The 20,754-nt window shown below is 41.2% G+C and overlaps 8 protein-coding genes across 8 annotated transcripts; 4 read left to right on the plus strand and 4 right to left on the minus strand.

Moving 5' to 3' along the window:
- Window positions 1-6,810: 6,810 nt before the first annotated feature.
- Window positions 6,811-8,498, minus strand: BO94DRAFT_479924 (YccV-like-domain-containing protein; the record flags this gene model as incomplete). The annotated part of the gene is made up of 3 exons (XM_025608771.1): window positions 6,811-7,818; window positions 7,869-8,022; window positions 8,086-8,498. 3 exons carry the CDS (start codon window positions 8,496-8,498, stop codon window positions 6,811-6,813), a joined length of 1,575 nt encoding a protein of 524 aa, XP_025461516.1.
- BO94DRAFT_528970 (putative C2H2 finger domain protein) lies at window positions 8,307-10,527 on the plus strand (the record flags this gene model as incomplete). Its single annotated transcript, XM_025610441.1, has 2 exons — window positions 8,307-8,863; window positions 9,033-10,527. The coding sequence occupies exons 1-2, from the start codon at window positions 8,745-8,747 to the stop codon at window positions 10,525-10,527; spliced, it is 1,614 nt and encodes a 537-aa protein (XP_025461517.1). The 5' UTR covers window positions 8,307-8,744.
- A 164-nt stretch (window positions 10,528-10,691) lies between these two features.
- BO94DRAFT_504582 (putative R3H and G-patch domain protein) lies at window positions 10,692-13,064 on the minus strand. The gene is made up of 3 exons (XM_025609512.1): window positions 12,871-13,064; window positions 11,325-12,813; window positions 10,692-11,256 (listed from the first exon to the last, which is right to left on the minus strand). The coding sequence occupies exons 1-3, from the start codon at window positions 12,935-12,937 to the stop codon at window positions 10,803-10,805; spliced, it is 2,010 nt and encodes a 669-aa protein (XP_025461518.1). The 5' UTR covers window positions 12,938-13,064; the 3' UTR covers window positions 10,692-10,802.
- Window positions 13,065-13,707: 643 nt separating this feature from the next.
- Window positions 13,708-15,377, plus strand: BO94DRAFT_570313 (cysteine protease ATG4; the record flags this gene model as incomplete). The annotated part of the gene is made up of 5 exons (XM_025614795.1): window positions 13,708-13,861; window positions 13,997-14,245; window positions 14,296-14,464; window positions 14,517-14,744; window positions 14,802-15,377. The coding sequence occupies 5 exons, from the start codon at window positions 13,708-13,710 to the stop codon at window positions 15,157-15,159; spliced, it is 1,158 nt and encodes a 385-aa protein (XP_025461519.1). The 3' UTR covers window positions 15,160-15,377.
- Window positions 15,378-15,515: 138 nt separating this feature from the next.
- BO94DRAFT_479906 (histone H2B family protein) lies at window positions 15,516-16,095 on the minus strand (the record flags this gene model as incomplete). Its single annotated transcript, XM_025608769.1, has 4 exons — window positions 15,516-15,606; window positions 15,658-15,745; window positions 15,795-15,866; window positions 15,921-16,095. The coding sequence occupies 4 exons, from the start codon at window positions 16,093-16,095 to the stop codon at window positions 15,516-15,518; spliced, it is 426 nt and encodes a 141-aa protein (XP_025461520.1).
- A 530-nt stretch (window positions 16,096-16,625) lies between these two features.
- On the plus strand, window positions 16,626-17,712 carry BO94DRAFT_540757 (histone H2A). The gene is made up of 4 exons (XM_025612984.1): window positions 16,626-16,765; window positions 16,828-16,916; window positions 16,974-17,177; window positions 17,230-17,712. Exons 1-4 carry the CDS (start codon window positions 16,713-16,715, stop codon window positions 17,286-17,288), a joined length of 405 nt encoding a protein of 134 aa, XP_025461521.1. The 5' UTR covers window positions 16,626-16,712; the 3' UTR covers window positions 17,289-17,712.
- Window positions 17,601-18,186, minus strand: BO94DRAFT_570315 (NADH dehydrogenase [ubiquinone] 1 beta subcomplex subunit 9; the record flags this gene model as incomplete). The annotated part of the gene is made up of 5 exons (XM_025614796.1): window positions 17,601-17,689; window positions 17,743-17,784; window positions 17,840-17,918; window positions 17,981-18,113; window positions 18,167-18,186. The coding sequence occupies 5 exons, from the start codon at window positions 18,184-18,186 to the stop codon at window positions 17,661-17,663; spliced, it is 303 nt and encodes a 100-aa protein (XP_025461522.1). The 3' UTR covers window positions 17,601-17,660.
- A 254-nt stretch (window positions 18,187-18,440) lies between these two features.
- BO94DRAFT_540759 (putative dihydrolipoamide succinyltransferase) lies at window positions 18,441-20,604 on the plus strand. Its single transcript, XM_025612985.1, has 10 exons — window positions 18,441-18,816; window positions 18,875-18,933; window positions 18,998-19,069; window positions 19,119-19,174; window positions 19,257-19,601; window positions 19,674-20,066; window positions 20,125-20,184; window positions 20,243-20,297; window positions 20,349-20,416; window positions 20,471-20,604. The coding sequence occupies exons 1-10, from the start codon at window positions 18,632-18,634 to the stop codon at window positions 20,558-20,560; spliced, it is 1,383 nt and encodes a 460-aa protein (XP_025461523.1). The 5' UTR covers window positions 18,441-18,631; the 3' UTR covers window positions 20,561-20,604.
- The last annotated feature ends 150 nt before the right edge of the window (window positions 20,605-20,754 follow it).

Genomic DNA, 20,754 nt, shown 5'->3' on the forward strand with positions numbered 1-20,754 from the left:
TTTATTATATATTTTTATCTCTGATCAAAATACTCACTTTACTAGTAGTATTTAAAAGAGATTATTTTTCAAACTAAATATATTATAATACTATAATATAGTATACTATCTACAAACTAATAACTAACTTAAATATATAATTCAAATTATTAAAATTATGATATATTATACAGTTACTCAAGATCTATTCTAGATTTTATAACTTTTAGTTATTATTAGTATTTTGAATATATTATTAAATATATTTATGAAGTAAACATTCTCTTGCCTGCTTTTTAATATAGATTTATATTAATCTTAGTATCTGCTTAAATCTTTACTGTTTATTAAACAGGATTATATTAGTCCTTAACTAGATATTAAAGAAGTTATAAAGTTTACTTTTATGTGTATAAAACTTTATTACAATAAATATTATTAATTTATATTCTTCAAATCTGATAATAAGATCTTAATTAAACTTTATGAAGACTATTTACTGCTTATTATTAAGATCTTAAAGTATATGAAGCTTTCTTAAGAATATAGTAGTTTTTATATAATTATTTAATATATTAATTATTATATATATTATTTAAACCTGCTTAAGTTATAGAATATTTATAATATATTATCTATTACTTAACTTAAATCTTATTCTTATATTAGTAATATTTTTTATATAGAAGATTATTATATTAATTTTTAGATAATGATAATAGCTCTGCTAATTCTGATTTAGTAATATTAATCTTACTAATATTAATCCTGTTATTATTAATCTTAATTTATTTAAATATAGCTTTACTAAACCAGGTCCTGTATCTACTGATTACTAGAAAATTGATTAAATTATTAATAAATATTATATATATCATGGTCATGTTTTTTACTTTATTTAATATTTAGTTTATTATCTCGGATATAGAGTAGATTATGATATCTAGATTTATAAAAATAATATAAATACTCTGGATCTTATTTATTAATATAAAATAGATACTTTTAATCTTAATATTTAATTTTAATATTAATATCTCTACTTTTTACTCTATATAATGAGAACATTGTTTTTTTATTTGAAAGGATATATGACTACTTTATTAGCTTCTTACTTTATTTATATATATAGCAGACCTTTTAGTTTTCTGTCTTCCTGCTGGAGATCCTCTTCATACTCCTTCCATATCTGTATATCAGTCTCCTAGTATATAGCTATGCTAAAGGGTCCTCCCTCTGATGATCATCATAATACTCCACATTCATCATCTTTCTTGTTCCGCTGCCACAAAAATTGTAAATGCTACCTTTAATAGTTAATCTAATTAATTTAATCTATCTTTATTAAAGCTAATTTGCCCATGTGGATCAAATCATTACTTTAGTAAATGATTTTATATAAATTTAATAAATAGACCATTAAATTGGAAACTAGACATTAAAATTATTGAAAAATTCAAGAAAGCATTCGAAAATCAATGTTTCAAGACCGCTTTTGAAAAATTGAAAGAAAAATTCAATAATATGGAAGATTTATTCAAAATCATGAATATTTATTTTAGTAAGATTATGATTATTTAGTTCAGTAAAATATCGACTATTTAATCTAGTAAATTTTTTAATTATTCACTTTCTGTACTATAAGTTTTTTAATAAAGTTAAATAATATAAATAAATTATATAATACAGATCTTAAAAATTTATAGACTTTTAATACAGCTTTCTATACTGTAATAAACTCTTCTAGGAAAAAAAAGTCAAGATAAGACTATAAGATCATTATTACCTGCAGATACTTTTACAGACCCCTAGAATTCTTTATATACTTAGATATATTTAGAATAAAGTGGGTAATAAACTTTTTTATAAAGACTTACTTTTTTATGATTATCTTCCTTTTTATAAAGCTTTATTTTTAAAGCTAATTAAGATACTGGTTCTTGCAGTGATTCTAGCTTACTAATTATATAATTATATAGATTTACTTAACTTACAGATTAATCACAGGCATGTTATCCTAAGTCTTGTTTTCTAAAAGTAATCTTATCTTATTATATTAAGATTAAATTCTAGATTAATCTATTCAGGCTAGTGTGGTTATATAACCAGACTAGCCTTATTAAGATTAAGTCTTTAATTAAAAAGATTTACTTATTATCATATAGCTCAAATTCTTGACCAACTATTATCTGCAGGTAAATTATAATAAACTCTTTTAAAAGAAAAAGTCAAGATAAGATCATAAGGCTATCATTACCTACAGATACTTCTACAGACCCCTAGAGTCCCCTATATACTCAGATACACCCGGGAGGAGGTGGGCAACAACCCCTTTTGTAAGGACTCACTTCCTTACAGATACATATATTTATGATAAGTTTAGTAATTTTATTAATTATTTACTAGTTAACTAATTAATGAAGGTTAAAATCAGAAATATTATTATGGAAATCAAAGGATACGGTACTGTTTAGCTTGATCTGACTGTTTGTCTTGAAGATAAATAAATTTACTTTAAATTAAAGAATATTATCTTTATTTCTGACTTTTATATAAATATCATTCCAGTGTTTAAAGTAAGGTAAAACAATTTTTTTTTATTTTAGGGTAAATTATCTTGAAACTCTAGATAATTAATCTTATATAAAATTCGTGAATACTGCAGCATTTTACTGATTAAATAGAGCTAACTATTAAAAGTTGATTAATTTTATTAGATATCCAGTGAATTATGCTAATCTAATTTATTTTAATCTAATTTAAAAAATTTATCTGATTTATCTTAATCTGCTTTAGTTACTTTATCTGATTTAAATTAACTTTCTATATCTTGTTATATCTTTGCAACCATTTTATCAAATAAAACAAATATTAAATATTTACTAATTTAATTAGAAAACATTAAAAACAATGAAAAACCCGACAAAATTCAATCTCTAGCTGAAATTAATTTACTTAATAGTATTTACTATACTGATCAAAACTTTTCTGCTGAAAAATTAATGTAAATTTAATAAACTAATTAAACAAATTATTAAATTTAAAAAAAATTAATTTTATTTAATATTTAACGCTTTTCTGACTCAGCAAATTGATTAATTCAACTAATTAATTAAAATAATTAAAAAATTCTTTTTTATTCAAATTTTATTCATCTCTTTATTTATCTCTTTATTCATCAATTCTGTATTCAATTTATTTATCTTCCTTTATTTACTTTTATCTTTATTAATTTTATTTACTGTTATTCATCTCTTTTATTCGATTTTAGAAAAAAATGCAGGTTCAAAATAAATAAATATTTATTTTGAACCTAGGGAGATGTGTTAGCTGGACTATTACTTAATTATCTAACTAGATAATTAGATAGCTAACTAATCTTGTAACTGCTATCAGTCACTTCTACTACTATCAGCTGTCTGTCATTTTTACTGTCTTTACTATAATCAGACCTACTCTTATTATTCCAATTTCCTGTTTTCTTATTATATGATATTATTTACCTGTTCTGTTTCTTATTTTCTTATTATACAATATTATTCACTTCCATAAATGAATAAATATAAGTATAGCCCTGATTCCTGTTATTTACTGTCTTTCTTAAATTAATTTACACTCTTTTCTAGTGAATCATTCCCTTTGGTGAGGAGCCAATTATATTACTTTAGGTACTAGGTCTAATCAGGATTAGTGTCCTTTCCTCTTTTGGCTTAGTGCCGCCCGTTTTCCAACACTTATAAAAGCCCTCACTTTGTAAAAGCTTGGTTTAAAAAGAAAGAGTATACTATTATAATATAATGAAGATATATTCTTATTAAAGCTTTACACGTGATTTTATATATTATTAAAAAGTCTTTTATTTTTATAACTTTATTTATAATCTTGAACTATGTTTTATTTATTAATTTATATATAGTTTGATTAACTGTCTATCTGAATATAAGTTATCTTGATTAAACCTGCCTGCCTGAATCTTCTATCTTACCATCCTGCCAGCCCGCACCTTGACATAACAAGTACTTTAATAAATTTTATATTTTGAGTATATTTCTCTGCTTCAGCTTATAATCAGTCTTTTATTAAAATAATATATATATATATCTATTTATATAGGATATAAGATATTCTAACAGGACTTGATTATATTTAAAATGTTATAAAGTAATTAGATTACTTTTGGTCTAGGTGAATAAAAGCACTTAAACTTAATCTTAAGACTAAATTAGTTTATAACTAATTTTAAAGTACTTGAAAACTTATATATTATTTTATATCTATTATCTTGTTAGAGGAAAGCTTAATTATATTCTTAAAATCCATATTAGAAAGTAGTTTCAAAGTACTTTAAAACTGCTTAAGCAATATGTAACGGGAATAAATAAGAAAGATAAATATTAATATTAAAATATAGTAATTTATAAGATAATATAGCTTGTTCCTGCTTACTAAAGGTCTTGGTATTAACGTAATCGGTAAGCGAGCGGATCACGCAAGCGAGCGGATCACCTCTTACCATGGTTGAAATTTAAAAGCGATCTAAAGCCACCAAAACATGCATTTCTAGATAAAAACTAAATACAATCATGATTTAGACACTGGAACCTTCTATGCTTAATAACATGACAATCACTATATCGCGGGGGCGCCCGTACGCGAGGCTGCAATATATCTGGTACATCTGGTTCTTGTATAACAGGCCTGGTCTGTATGATCTCTTCTATCTGATTCCTGCTTTGTACGAGAGCATGTCCTTCTTTAATTAAGAGGCTCTCTATAGAAGCAATCTGTGCTTTTAATTGTTCTCTTTTTTGAAGCTTTTTTTCATGTGCAGTCTGTAAATCCTGGTTCTTCTTTATAAGAATAGTAGCTCTATTAAGAGTTATTTCAAACCTCTTAACAAGCTGATTTAATGCTATTTCTGTTAAGCTAAAAGGACTTTGTATATGATTTTATAAGAGTTTTTTGATTGTAGATACTTGCTTATCTAACTACTTGAGATTATATAGTGTTTTAGGTGTAAAGATAGTTGATTAACTTAGAAATGGTGTAAGGATCTTTAAACATATATTTAGCTATGATAGTACACATTCTAGCTGTAAAGAAACTAGTCTAGTTACTATAAAGCTATTCTAAATATTCTCTGGCTTAAAGGCTTCTATACAGGCGTTAAGATAGACCTCAAGAAAGTTGAGCTTGTTAATATAGTTAAAACCAAGCTATATCTGATTTTCAACTAGTCACTTGTACACACGCTTTAGAGATATAAAATATTTAATATTAAGAAACTATAAAAGATATAATGAGTATATTAATATATAAATTAATATAATATCATGTTTCATGTATATATAGTCAAATTAAAGAATTAAATAACTTTTATAATCATTAAAAATCAACAGCCAATATCTGCCAGTTGTACGGCTAATAGTTGCTAGAATAAAGAGTTTTTAAAGTCATTATAGTCCAATTTTATCAGTTATCCAGCTATTAGTATTAACTTCAATCCTCTAGTTACGTGGTAAGACATCATCTTCATACTATCTCTTAATATAGATCTTATCTTTAAAAATAATGTATAGTAGAAATGCCCATTCTGTATAATTAATATACTTAATAAGTGTGACTTATTTACAATTGCATGATTATATAAGAAATGGCTGACTAACCATCTCAGCTCTTATAACTACTTTTGTAGTAGCTACAAGACCTATAGTAAAGCCAGTCTTATTAATGTTATAGATATCCTTATCAGTGATTCTATATTATATCCTAGTAATTTATATACAGTTAAACTATTTAGAAATTATCTTAGGATCCTCATACTTTGCATGCTGATAATTATACCAGCAAGAGAAACAAGTTTTAAGTTTATCTTAGCGTTAAATAAAGTTGTATGTCCATTTTTCTCTAACAGTCTAGATAAAAGTCATGCCATGCTTTATTAATAGAATATTGGCCATTTTTCATACATAAGATAGTCGGGGACCTGCACCACGCTGATCTAGAGAAAGAATCTATTATATAAGTAATTTCTCATTATTTTAAGTCAGCTTATGGGAATTGGCGCGTGCCTTAACGCGAGAGACAACTCCATTAAACCGCTGTTAAAGAGTTGTAAAGGGAATATTATAAATACATACTGCTTTACAGATACTAAAGATTTATTTCTTTTATAAAGCAGAAATTGTAAGTAAAAGCCGGCCCTCCTGCTCAATAGATTCTTTTGAATTCGTACGCGCTTTTGGTGGCATGGTTTCTGGTTAAATTTAGGTGTGTAATACAATCGCGACCAGAACGCGTGAGGTGATCCGCTCGCTTGCGTGATCCACTCGCTTACCGATTACGTTACGTGAAAACGGGTATGGCTCACATAAACATTAAAACTAGGTCGCGTGAACTACGTCCACAGACCTTTAGGGGTCCTCGGGCCCGGAGGGTGTTAGATAATTAAATCTCATCTGACCCGGTAGCTAGCCTTCCAATCTTATGATCTTTAACGCTTCACACTCCGATAGAATTGAAATAATTCAAGAATTGGTCTTTTCTTTGGGTCGCTAACTTATACATAGTACAACAAGCAATGCTTCATTACATCACGCTGTTCTCTAAGCTAATCCTCTGGATACTCATCCTTGATATTACTGACAAATGTTCTGGTTTCTTCACTCCACCTTTTGAAATGCTTTCCCGCTACTGTAACAAGTGCCGGCGGTAACTCAGAGAAATCGCGATTCACGGGCTCAATATTCTCCTCGGCAACATAACGGACACTTTTATCCTCAACTCTGACAGCATTAGACCTATAATCGCAGTTCAAATAAGCCATGGAACTTACAATACGTGGTAGAAACTTTGGTGCCTGCCACCCTGTAGGCGGTCTATTCCCATCCTTCTCATCCATTGCTCACCCGCCCCGCACTCAGTGTCCCAACCCGTTATGATGGCTTGGTAATCATATCGACGATGTCTAAATACCTGCCCAACATGGTATTTGATTTTCGTCGGTTGAGAGAGTCGCCACTTAACCTGTTTCGGTATTTCGTCCACCGCCCTCATCACATGGAGGCTCTCCAAGATATGTTCATACTCGGGCGTTCCATGAAGAAGCGGGGCGACGTACTTTTCAACCAGGTGTATATCCGATGGGAATTCAGTAGCAAAAAGTTCCATTAGCCATAGCAGGTTATGTCTGATTTCCATCGGCCGGGCAAGATCCGCAAGCAACATAGACGACCAAATTGCAGCATATTTGGCACCCACCATATCCTCTGGTGGCAGGCGCACACTTGGTAGCTGGGCTGTATATTGCAATGAATTCAAAATATTTTTGCTGCATCGAAGGACAATTTCAGATGGGCGGGATTCGCCTAGAAAGGTTGCTTGTTCAACTGCAGTGGCGCCTAAGAAGTTCAATTGGTATTCCAAGTCCGCGACTGGCGTCTCGCTCTCTGAGCGGAAGGGATCCATGTATATTGGGTTTCCCTGTGTCCCGACTTCAAGTACATTACCGTCGACATCATGACCAATGGGCGGCATGATAATTACATGGACATGGAAAGGAAACCCACACGGTCGGGCGTCAAGGCCAACCCGCCGAGCAACAGAACAATAGATAGCGGCAGATATCAATGGAAGAGAGTTGTGTCGAGGGTCATTCAAAGCGATTCCAAGAAAGTTATGTTCCAAGCAATGGTACTCCTTTCCTGCATCGATGCCTGTAAGATTGTTGGCCCTTAGGAACTTCGCGATAGCCCTAGCCTTCTCACGAGATGCGAGCTGATATATGCCTGGACAGTTTAGTGAGAGAAGTGAGGCAATTGAATCTAGCTTATTGCTTATCTGAAACTCTATTAGACAGGAATGTGCTTTCAAAACACTGGGTCACCTACCTCTTCCAAATTGCCAAAGTTGCTCCGCGGGATGAAAAGATCGAATGCGCCTAGTGCTCTATCTAGAGACACTTCCTCGCCATTTCTCAGTCTAGCCCATTCTTGCACGGCGAGACTTCGATGGAGACAAGTGAGAAGCGCCTCCGCATAATATCTTATATTGAAACGATAGAGTTAGAACAAAATATCATCATCGGGAATCATGGACAGCACCAACCTCCTTGCTAAATAATCTTCTGCCTCGGGTTCTATTTCGAGATTGTGTAGAAGGGCATCCTTGGCATCGTACCCAAACCCTATGACCTGGCGAATCTTGTCGAATCTCCCAGTTTGATTTGCAAGAATACTGTCCAAAAGATGAGAAGTTGATCGATACTTTAGATGTCTTGATATATAGAGTGATTTCCAATCCACTGCGGAGACAGGGCTTGCAATCTTCGCCAATAGTTCATGTCCCTGGCCCCAATGTTTGAAGTGGCTCAAGCAATAAAAACGCCATAGCAAAGGTTCTGTTGTTACTCCGCGGAACCGGCGAGCCGTCTGTTCTAGAGCGGCAGTGGAATGGGGTGGGCAGTATCGTAGAATGGAATGTAGCAACTCTTCAGGGAAGCAGTCAAGAGACGGAACCATTCCGGTACATGTGGCACATCAAGAGATGACAGTAGGAACGACGGAAAAACTGCCCTAGAGCTATGATGAGTTTGCGCCGCTCATATCAGTGCCAGGTGGGAGGTAGTGTGCGAATCAGAGCCAAGCGGACTCTGAACCTGAGCGGAAAGCTTTGCCGTGTCATCTTCTCAGGCTCACACATTCCTATGGAGTGTATCTTCCCAAAGGTCACCATCTCCTTACTTCTCGATATTCTTTTTTAGACCCATGGGTCAATACCACTCCACGGCCAACGGAAAGGGTGCCGACTCTTCCACTGGGCCTCCACATGAGAAACTCGATTATTATGACCTTTTACAAGTGAACTGGGACGCATCTGCAGAGGAGTAAGCCTGCTTTGTCTTTCCGTTTCCCCCCACCTTTGTACATGCAATTCATATTTTGAAAGAAGAATGATGGAATGAATACAAATCCCCCTGGGATTGTTATGAGTTCCTATAAAAGGAAGGGATAAGATGAGATCCCATGCCACTAACATCCGACGCTTGCTTTTAGAATAAAAAAGGCATACAGAAAGAAAGCTCTTGAATTGCATCCAGATAGAAATTATGGAAATGTGGAATCTGCCACGAAGCTCTTTGCAGAAATCCAGTCTGCCTACGAAGTTCTGTCAGATCCCCAGGAGCGCTCATGGTACGATACACATCGAGATGTCTTGTTAGGGAGCCAGTGTGGTACTGGAGACTCCGTAGTCGCGCATAATATGCGCACGACGACTGCAGACGACATTTATAGGCTGTTTGCAAAGTTCAGCCCACAAATGGAATTTTCAGACTCCTCGGATGGATTCTACGGTGGTCTTCGTCAGATATTCTCGGGACTTGCAATGGAAGAGGAGATCTCCTGCCGTGGGTCCTCCACGGGAATGATTGCTTACCCAACATTCGGATGTCGCAGTGATAATTTCGAGGGGGTTGTACGCCCATTCTATGTCATTTGGGGTGGATTTTCTACAAGAAAGTCATTTGCTTGGAAAGATGTCCATCGTTATTCTGAGGCTCCGGATCGCCGTGTCCGTAGGCTGATGGAGAAGGAAAATAAGCGCCTGAGGGAAGACGGCATTCGAGAATTTAATGATGCCGTTCGATCGCTCGTAGCTTTTGTTAAAAAGCGCGACCCGCGATATAAGTCCAACGCCCAAAGTGAATCGCAACGTCAGGATTTTCTTCGGCAGTCAGCTGCAGCACAAGCTGCCAAATCACGAGCAGCAAATCAAGCTAGGCTACGAAACCATGTTACACAAGACTGGGCAAAGTCAGACGACGTTGAAGACGACGAGACTGTTAGTTCCGATGCCGAAATGGAATATTTTGAATGTGTTGTGTGTCGCAAAAGTTTCAAGAGTATGAAGCAGTTTGAAGCGCATGAGCGGAGCAAGAAACACGTCAAAGCAGTCAAACAGCTTCAAAAGGAAATGAGGAATGAAAATAAACAACTGGGCCTATCGGCAGATTCTTCGGAGTATGAAGCACAGGCCACAGTAACGTCTCCTTCGGAATCCGGGCCGTTACCTTCATCAATTACCGACACGGTCTCCGGCGACAATGACATTGAAAGTTGTTTACCGGCCCCTAGAGAAGCTGGCGAAGAAGTTCATTCGTGGGCTGATACAAACCAAGTATCGCTTATAAGTTCACGGGGAAATCCCGCTTCAACCTCGGAGGATGAATTGGACTATGCTACCAGGGATACCGTCGAGAATCGGCTCCAATTGACAAATAATTTAACACAGGATTTAACAGATACGGCGGATGGGTTATCTCAAGATCTATCGGGTCTATGTTTTAGTCCCTCCCAATCAACGGTCCCGAGAATAGGGAAAGCCAAACTGAAGCGTATTAAAAAAGACAAACTGATAAAGAACCAGCCCCGAAACATGAGATGTGCCACTTGCAGCGCTTCCTTTTCTTCTCGGACCCAACTATTTTCCCATATCAGGGAATTTGACCACGCACAGCCCCAGAGTGTTGCAGACCATAAGAAGAATTGAGATCTACACAATGCTTTACACCACTTGAATAAATCTGATCCAGCTCTCCATAAAGTAGGCCTTCGCGCAATGCTCACATCCCCCCAACACATGAGCATCGCTACCTTTGTAGCAAGCCCTTCCTACTGATGGTCTAATTACTGTATGACCTTTTATTACATGTGGTGGAAGTATGCTTTTAGACATTTTGACAGAGGCTTCTCGTAGATCTCATGTTCAGCGTTAGGAGTACCGAGAGCCGTGACTTGTTTCGGCTGTGATATCTCTCTGGTTATTTATCCTAATCCGGCTCTCGAGTTCTTTACAACATGTGCAACTGGAAGCAAGATACCCTTGTTATTCGTTGCGCCAAGAGGCGTACCGGTACTCCATCCCATTTTCTCAAGCATAGCCCTCCCCTTGTTTCCCGCACCGATTTCAGGTGCTGACCCTCCGACAACGTCGCCATCCATGTAGGAAACAGATGCATCAGGGCGATCACGGCGGGACTTAATGGACTTAGTTGACTTCATGTCACGGGATTTGGTCCCGCGTTGACTGTATCGTTTGAATAGTATTCGGTCCATTTGTGATATCGTTTTGGGAGTATATGCCGGAGTTCGAGACGTTTTGTGCACTATTGGAAACCTGGATGATCCCTTCCCTCGAGATTGTGAGCTCAAGGATAAGGCATTGGCCAATTCGTGAACTAATTTGCGGTGCTGCTTGGACATGGGAGGTAGAGCCAAACTACATGGGTAATTTAGTCAGATATCGTATACCATAAACAGTATGCGTTCGGGGAGGGGGGAGGTCACCTATTCTTTGACGATGAGAGAAACTTTCGGAATTCGGTTTTGAGATCCTCGAAGCCTATTCCATTTGTATATTTCGTTTTCAAAACAGGTTCCTCGCGACTGCGACCTAGCAGTCCCTGCGAACGTAGCTCTTCACGCTTTTGCTTCCTGGCCTTTTTCTTTGCCCTGTCATTTTGCCAGGCATTAATCAGCTCGGATTCAAGTTCGCTGTCGGAGAGTGTAATATCCAGAGCATGGTTTTTCCCTTTAGGTTTCTTTTTCACACTCGGTCGGTTGAAGTCCATGATATCAAATCCATAATAAGGATCAAACTCCAGTGCATCAGCAAAAGCCGTAGCCGATGCAAAGAATCCCTGCTCCAAGGTGTGCAGGGTCTGCATGAAATCAGTAGCGGAACCGTGTTGTGCTTCACTTTGGAGCATGACCTTTCCGCGGCCAATCGAACTTTTGGAACTTACATCTAACCCATCCTTCTCCTCGTCCTCCGTGTCGGAGATGCCAGATGAAGCAGCTGGCCCGCTGTGTGTTTGAGGATTCTGATTTTGTGTGGCTCCTTCTTCTGCCGCTGCTTCCCGACAAGTCTGCCCTGGGAAGGAAGTATCAGTCCCATCGCTCTCGTGTTTCTCCTCCGGCGTTAGTCCGTCGCATCGAGGAAAAGTCGTTTCTTGGTGCAGTACCAGGGTCTTTGCAGCTGCAGAAGTCACGGGGTCCAGGTTTGTCATGGACCCTGCTGAGTCGCTGGCGCGAGAATCGTAGCCTTGGCCTCTAGTCGGGTGCAAGGTGCTGGTCAGCATCAAGTAGTCGTCATCGATATTCTGTATGTAATCGGCGAGAATATCATCCTCATCCCTTTCCCATTTTTTATTGTTCTGCTTCTGTTTCCCTCCCCTGAGTGAAATGTAGCCAATACTATCACCTCTTGCCCGTGGATGTGATTCTGTCGAGTCGTCCCTGGAAACAGATGATAAACCGGTGTCAAATATGAAGTACTGATGTCCTGATTGAACGTGCTCAATTTCTCTTCTGTGCTGTAAACCACTGGTGACGGTCGTGGTGTGTTGCTCCTGACTTTCGATAGAGGGGTTTTTGCTGTCATCTTGCTCATTCCTCCGCCCACGAAACACGATTTCGTCTTCACTAGAGTCGACAGAAGTTTGTGACTTAAAGCCAACGACTTGATTCGGAGTTGATATATGGTCCACCACCTCAATACATTGCGATCGGTCCTTATCTTCTAATATAGGTTCTGGTGCCAGTGCTACCATCGTTTCACTAGGAATTTGTGGTTCCAGTGTCTCTTTGGGTTGAGCCATTTCAACCAGATTTTTGGTACTCACGGAGTGGTGTTCAGTTTCTCGGTCGGGTTGCGGGTCCTGGGCGCTCACAAACCGCACAGTCTGGTGGCGCAGAGAGGCACCTGTCCTCCAGAGATTGCGTCCTTCCGTGTTGCGCGCTTCTTGCTGCATTGTGAGCTGACCATTGTGGTGACCTTTTAGAGGTCAGTAGGCTTGCACAATTGAGTACCAGTGTGCTAATAATGCAGTACCTAGGTAATCATCTGCCGTTGTTCTTTGCTTTCTGTTCCGAGATTTTGCCTTGGTAGAACGTGTCATTTTCAAGGTGTGACTTCTGGTTTGTCCTTCACTATACTCTCAGTTTATCTGTATTGATTATACTGGTTGAGGATGTGAGTATGGGTGGTCCGTTGTTGTAGGTCATTTTCTTCCCCGTTGCTCGATCTCGCTCGATCTCGCTCTTCGTGATACTGTGTAGTTCATACTTATGTAAGATTTGGAGGCGGTCAAGGTTCTCGGCGGGGTTCAACATTTTTGTGTGTATTGGTCTCATGCGACCCTTGAGGCACCCCTCCCCATCCCCGTACACATTAATATCTTTACTACTACCATAACAATATCAAAACCGATAGGCCATGCCATACTATCTTCTTCTGTTGTAACCCCTCTTGCAATGACCTGCCGGGCTCATGGTTGCTTCATGAACTTGTCACCATGCAGAACTGCCACAGCCCTCCTAGCTTACCCCGTGACTACTGCTAATGCATAGATAGTGTATGACCCCTCCTGATCATTAGCTTCCTTCTTCGGTTCCTTCACCATATGGTCCCTACACTTTTGATATTATTCCTTGTTGGAGGTTATTAGTACCTTATTCTTCACACCTCCATGGTGTTACTGGGGTCTTTCCGATCGATTTTGGGGCCTGAGTTTCCCGTCATCACCACCGGGCCGAGGACAATATATAGTACCATCCATCTGAGAGTGACGTACTTCCTCCCACACTACACCATACCACTCTACCACTATTAGGCTACTACATCTGTGAAACCAAAGGCCATAACACATATACTGGGGCGATCGCAGACATGAACAGTGTGGATATAGGACGATGCAGCAAGCGCATCGTACAGTATCTATGGGACCCAGAACCCAAGAATGACGAAGATCCAAATGCATCAATCTGGTGTCTGGGAGTAGAGTACCCTCCCGACCAGGATAACACCCCGAAGACAAAGACATGTAAGGCTATGCAAGATAGCAACGGCGTATCGTGCAAACAAAATCACTCTGTTGAAACTATAACTGATACGATGTCAGTAGATAACAGCGATCATTGGCAGAACGCGCAGACGACAAGATCTGGGAAAACAACAGATCATGCCTGGCCCGAGTCATTCCTCTTAGACTTCGAATCAAAAATTTGGATGACATATCGATCAAGCTTCCCCCCCATACCAAAGCTCGAGGGAGGCGACATGAGTGCATCAATGACACTGGGGGTACGCCTAAGAAGCCACCTAGTAGATACGCAAGGCTTCACCTCTGATACTGGCTGGGGCTGTATGATACGATCTGGCCAGAGCCTGTTAGCAAATGCAATGTCTATGCTGCTTTGGGGGCGCGGTACTATTGTCCACACGTATTACTCGAATACTATGCTAACACACCACAAGGTTGGCGTCGTGGGAAAAACTTTGAGGAAGAGGCACAACTGCTGTCGCTTTTCGCCGATGTCCCAAGTGCACCATTCTCAGTACATCGTTTCGTCAAACATGGAGCGGAATCTTGCGGCAAATACCCAGGAGAATGGTTTGGGCCTTCTGCGACTGCTAAATGTATAGAGTAAGTTGTGTGTCCCCCTCCGCCATGCATGATGAACTGAGCAACAAAACAGAGCGCTTTCATCCCAATGTGAAAATCCAGTGCTCAAAGTGTACGTTACGAATGATACCTCGGAAGTATACCAGGATAAGTTCATGAGTGTCGCGCGCAACAATTCTGGTGTTTTCCAGCCCACCTTGGTACTTCTAGGAACCAGGCTTGGTATCGACCACATTACACCTGTATATTGGGACGGGCTAAAGGCTGCGTTGCAGTTTCCCCAATCGGTGGGCATCGCAGGGTATACTTCCACACCTTAGCCCCATTCCAACCATGCAGAAGCTGACGTCATCAACAGAGGACGCCCATCGGCGTCTCACTATTTCGTTGGCGCCCAGGGGTCCCATCTATTCTACTTGGATCCACACTACACTCGTCCAGCGTTTCCAGACCGCGAAAAGGGTGGATCGTACTCCAAGGACGAAGTGGATACCTATCATACCCGGCGATTAAGAAGAATTCACCTGAAGGACATGGATCCGAGCATGCTTATAGGCTTCCTTATCCGAAACCAAGAAGATTGGTACGATTGGGTGAACCGTCTACGAGCAGTTGAAGGAAGACCGATAATTCATGTATTGAATGAAATGAATACTGATCACGACCAGGAAGCGGAAGCCCTCAGCCAGGTCGAAGCATTGGACGATATTGAATAGAACAGTGGTCTTGATGAAGCATTCTATATGTAGTTGAACTTGTGCGCATGTTGAGCCGTCATTTATCAATTTCAGTTGGCACTCTCATGAACATGCAACCAAGCAATTTGAAATTCGGATTCTGCTAGGGAAGGCAAATCCGCGCAACCAACCCCAGGTCCGAGTTATGTTACACCGCATTCACGTCACGAAAACCATAAAAACATTTGGCCCAAAGGGAAAAAAGAAATAAAGCCATCCCATGACACATTAAAATCCCGCGAACACCCTGTAACCCACCACCTCAAAACCGTAACAGATGACGAGGTAGCAAAAGAACAATCCTGCAGAAACAAAAGAAAGAGAAAAGAAAATGTTTATTTGGCAGACGACGAGTACTTCGTGACAGCCTTGGTGCCTTCCGACACCGCATGCTTCGCCAATTCACCGGGAAGGATGAGCCTCACACTAGGGTCATTGGTCAGCTGTGACAAAACCACCATGGCAAACATGACTTACGAGGTCTGGATCTCCCTTGAAGAGATGGTGGACTTCTTGTTGTAAGCGGCAAGTTTGGAGGCCTCAGTCGCGACACGCTCGAAGATATCTGAAATTGTTAGATACGTGAATATAACTATGTCATAGTTGAAGCATACCGTTGACGAAAGAGTTCAGGATAGACATCGCACGAGTCGAGATACCGGTATCAGGGTGAACCTGCTTCAGGACTAAAACAAAGTTAGTCTTCTTTGAGAAGGTAATGCCTCAGACTGCTTCCCTACCCTTGTAAATGTAAGACGAGTAAGTCTCCTTTCTGGTCTTTCCACGCTTCTTCTTATCGCCAGAGGCGGCGGCGGCAGTCTTCTTGCCAGCTTCCTTCTTCTCAGCGGGAGCCTTGCCGCCAGCCGGGGCCTTGCCACCGGTACTGGGCTTCTTCTCAGCGGCTTTGGGAGGCATGTTTAGAAATCGAGATTAGGTATGAGGGAGAAAGAAGGCTGGTAATAAACTATGATACGAGGTTGCGTTGATGTGAGCGGAGGACAGAATGAGGAGGAGAACAGGAATGATGGAGACGCGGTGACGAGGGGAGGCGCGCTACTTATACTAGCTCGCAAATACACAGTTGATCCTGAGTCCGCAAAAGAAGCAGAATTTCGATACGGTTACAAATGTGTATGATCTGTATGATTAGATGAGGGAAAACGCGTCAGTCACTGCGGAGAGTTGACTAAGATCACGCTAACATTTCCGTAATAAAACAGCACTAATATATTACCGCGCCTTACTATATCTGGACAGCCACAGGCGAAATCATACCAAACACCTCTTTGCCAAGCTATGGGTGCACCGGAGTATGATCTCTTTTGTGATTGGCTGGCCCCGCTAAGCGAGAGGGTGATCTGAAAGGCTCCCGGGTAGTCCAACGTCACCCAGATCGCGTTGTTATATATGTCCTCCGCTCCCTCGCGTTGGCCGACAACCCTTTAACACCGTATCCTGCTCTCGACCATCGTCATTTTATCGACTCGCGTCGCTAATAGCTCAATTATCTTCCAACCACCCCATCCACCAAAATGACTGGAGGCAAATCTGGAGGCAAGGCCAGCGGCAGCAAGAACGCTCAATCGTATGTCATTGACCTGTCTTCAGCAATCTAGGGAGATCTTTAAAACTAATGAATAATTACAGCCGTTCGTCCAAGGCCGGTCTCGCCTTTCCCGTTGGTCGTGTCCACCGTCTTCTCCGCAAGGGTAACTATGCCCAGCGTGTCGGTGCTGGTGAGTCTACATGTCTCCGTCATTAAACTTCATAAATGAAGTCTAATTTCACCAAAGGTGCTCCCGTTTACCTTGCTGCCGTTCTCGAATATCTTGCCGCTGAAATTCTCGAGTTGGCTGGAAATGCCGCTCGCGACAACAAGAAGACTCGTATCATTCCCCGTCACCTCCAGCTCGCCATTCGCAACGACGAGGAACTGAACAAGCTTTTGGGTCACGTCACCATTGCCCAAGGTGGTGTCCTTCCCAACATTCATCAGAGTGAGTTTCAACCGCTTCGTGTGTCACAGTCTACGATACTAACGCCGCACAGACCTTCTCCCCAAGAAGACCCCCAAGAGTGGAAAGGGCCCGGGAAGCCAGGAGCTGTAAACAATTTCTTTCTAATTTGGGTTCTCTGATTCGGCGCGGTTTGGTTCTCTTATTGATGTGATAACGGGGTTCTGGTCGGAACGTTTATGGCTCTGCGTTTTCTTTTTCTAGTTTCCTTTCAGAGTTTATGGTTGTACATTATGTCTACGGGCATGGAATGATACCGACAGCATTTTCATGGATTCAATCTTTCCTTGGTTTAAAACCTGGGTGTTATGCCTTTGATTCAAGACTATGATGTCTTCCAGTCTTGTTTTCGAACACTGAAGCTTGTGTGGAGTCTTAACTGAGGATAGTAGACTGGTTGAATTTATTCTATCTAAAGCACTATTAGGCCGGGTGGTCCGCGCACAGCAGTTACAATGGCGATATTTAATGGTGTGCGGCGCTTTCCGAAGCAACTAGCAGATAGTGTCAATACAACTACTCTTTTCATACGGTCATGTTCACTCACGGGGCAATTGGGGAGCGGGAATGTTCCTCTCGTATTTGCTGCCTTCAGGGATGTCAGATAATCAGGACTTGAGTTAGAAGGCTTCTTTCACACTCACCACCTGGAGCGGTAGGTGCGCGATAAGGGTCGGGATGTTTCCAGGTCTCTAGTAGTTTTTCCGTCTCTTGGAGTAATACCTGTCAGATCCGCTATCAGTTTGTTGAACACAGGGTGCAAAGCATTAGGAAGGGACGCTTGCCTTTTGCTGGCGAGGGTCGCGAACATCCTTATTGGCCTCGAAGAGTGAGCGAATATACACTGCCTGTCCTCTCCAGATCTGGCGGTGAACGGCCCAGTCAAGTGCCAGTTTCAAAGAGCGTCTGTAGAGGGAACTGTACAACAAGGTCAGAATATCTTATGTCCGCTCTTCCTTCGATCAACTTACGCGCCAGCGTTGAGAGGCATTGTAGCTCTGCAGCAATTCTGCTAGGAGACTGTTCTTCTTGTGTTTTCCTTGGGAGGCCGGCCGGGGTAGTGCACCAGAAATTGTCGGGCGCAGTCTTCGGAGCTTTGCACAAGTTAACTCGCTCAGCTGCTTAGCCGTTAATGATCCTCGGCGGGTCGAATAAAGTACCAAGTTGGCATACTCCGTTTCCCGGACAAGCGTAATAATTATACTCCGTTCATTTGCCGGGCGCAGGGAAGACAAGCACTGCTGAGGGAGATTCCGGTTGTCTCGGCCCGGGCTTGAGGTCTCTTGGCCCTGACTGTCATAAGTTTCGTCACTCTGCAATCCCCGGCAGGAATTATCCATAGGACTAGAGTCCTGCATATACTTTCACAACTCAAAGCTACTTTCCCACAAGTTTTCATCTCGAGTCTACAAACGAAGTTACCTAATCAAGTCATAATGGCTTCTCGATTACCGTTTCACCGTCTCTCTGAGCAACATCTGAGGACTCTTCCTCGACACGCCAGCGCCTCCCGCAGCCTCCACTCTGGCCGTTGCAGGAACTTCACGTCCGTTGCGCTCCAGAATCCCGCTAAAGCCTCTCTCAGGCCGACCTCGGGACTCCAACAAATCGCGGTTCTGGGGTTAGTGACAATCAAATTTTGGTGTTTCATGGCAATGGAAAACTGATTGCTCTCGTAGTCCCAACGTCTCACGCTTCAACATCGTTCCATTTTGGCGTTCTCAAATCAGAACTTATGGTAATACGGCCCCTCTCCATCTTTACGAAACGTCGCTCTAATAAAGGCTGTTGTCTTTCGATAGCGGACACTGTTGTCAAGGTTCCGCAAATGGCGGAATCGATTACAGAGGGAACATTGAAGCAATTTTCCAAGCGTAAGATACCGGCACCCTGTCCACTTTGATACACTAACAATGTTTGAAGAGGTTGGCGACTACGTCGAGCGGGATGAGGAGATTGCGACCATCGAAACAGACAAGGTAAGCGACGAGAGGCGATAACCACTTTTGGATCCTGCGTACGCCCTTAGGGAATTCAGAAACAGCGGCTCACTTGTCACAGATTGACGTGTCAGTCAATGCTCCAGAGTCGGGTACAATCAAAGAGCTCCTCGTGAGCGAAGAGGACACAGTTACGGTTGGGCAGGACCTTGTCAAGCTGGAGCTTGGGGGCGCCCCTGAAACCAGGAAAGAAGAGGCAACCGAAAAGCCAGCCGCCCCAGCCGCCGCCGATAAGCCCACAGCTTCGGAACCCACACAGCATAAAGCACCGGAAGCACCGAAAGCTCCGTCTGAGAAGCTTACAACGCCGGAGCCTAGTCCCTCGAAGAAAGCAGAACCAACACCTACCAAGTCGCAGGCCCCTGAGGATGCGAAACCCAGCGTTGGGGGTCGTGAAGAACGGAGGGTATGTACCCGATTAACCCCCCATTTCTCTAGCTTCCTGCTGATATAATACTCCTTTGTATTTGTCTTATAGGTGAAGATGAACAGGATGAGATTGAGAATTGCGGAGCGTCTGAAGCAGTCCCAGAACACGGCAGCTTCGCTCACTACCTTCAATGAAGTCGACATGTCCTCACTTATGGAGTTCCGGAAGTTATACAAGGATGCTGTGTTGAAGAAGACCGGTGTGAAGCTTGGATTCATGAGTGCCTTTTCACGTGCTTGTGTTCTGGCCATGAAAGATGTCCCCGCAGTCAACGCATCTATCGAAGGCCCCAATGGCGGCGACACAATCGTTTATCGCGATTACGTTGACATTAGCGTGGCGGTTGCTACCGAGAAAGGTCTTGTCACACCAGTAGTCCGCAATGCGGAAACTATGGACCTCGTTGGCATTGAGAAGGCCATTGCGGACCTTGGCAAGAAGGTCGGGAACTCCTCAAAGCGGTCTTTATTCTATACCTTGCTAATTTTTCGTTTACCAGGCCCGTGACAACAAGTTGACAATCGAGGACATGGCTGGAGGCTCTTTCACCATCAGCAATGTGAGTACACGGGTACCTGGCAAAAAGAGGCTTGCTTGGATATTGATACTTTTTACAGGGTGGAGTCTTTGGCTCTCTGATGGGCACCCCGATTATCAACCTCCCACAGACAGGTGAGTCTGGATTTCGCAGGTCACTTGGATGTATGACTAACTTTTTTCAAGCTGTTCTTGGCCTCCACGCAATCAAGGACAAGCCGGTGGCTGTGAACGGTAAAGTTGAGATTCGACCTGTATGTTGCCATTCTGGAAATGAACGCCGCGCTAGCCGCTAATATTGTGTGCAGATGATGTATCTGGCCCTGACGTATGATCACCGACTACTGGACGGCCGTGAGGCTGTGACTTTCCTGGTCAAGGTCATTCATCCACCTTAAACCGCTTCCTCAGAATTGGATGCTAACAATAACTAATGCAGGTTAAGGAATACATTGAAGACCCCCGTCGCATGCTGCTGGGCTAGATCTTCTTTACTTAGGCCCTGGGTAGCGGAGGTATTATGCCCCATTTTATGCCTTGGGTCGAGATTCTCGACCTGTAGACTAGCCGTTTTGTATGGAAATATAAACAT

This window comes from Aspergillus sclerotioniger (genome assembly GCF_003184525.1).
Source record: "Aspergillus sclerotioniger CBS 115572 chromosome Unknown BO94scaffold_55, whole genome shotgun sequence".
NCBI lineage: Eukaryota > Fungi > Ascomycota > Eurotiomycetes > Eurotiales > Aspergillaceae > Aspergillus > Aspergillus sclerotioniger.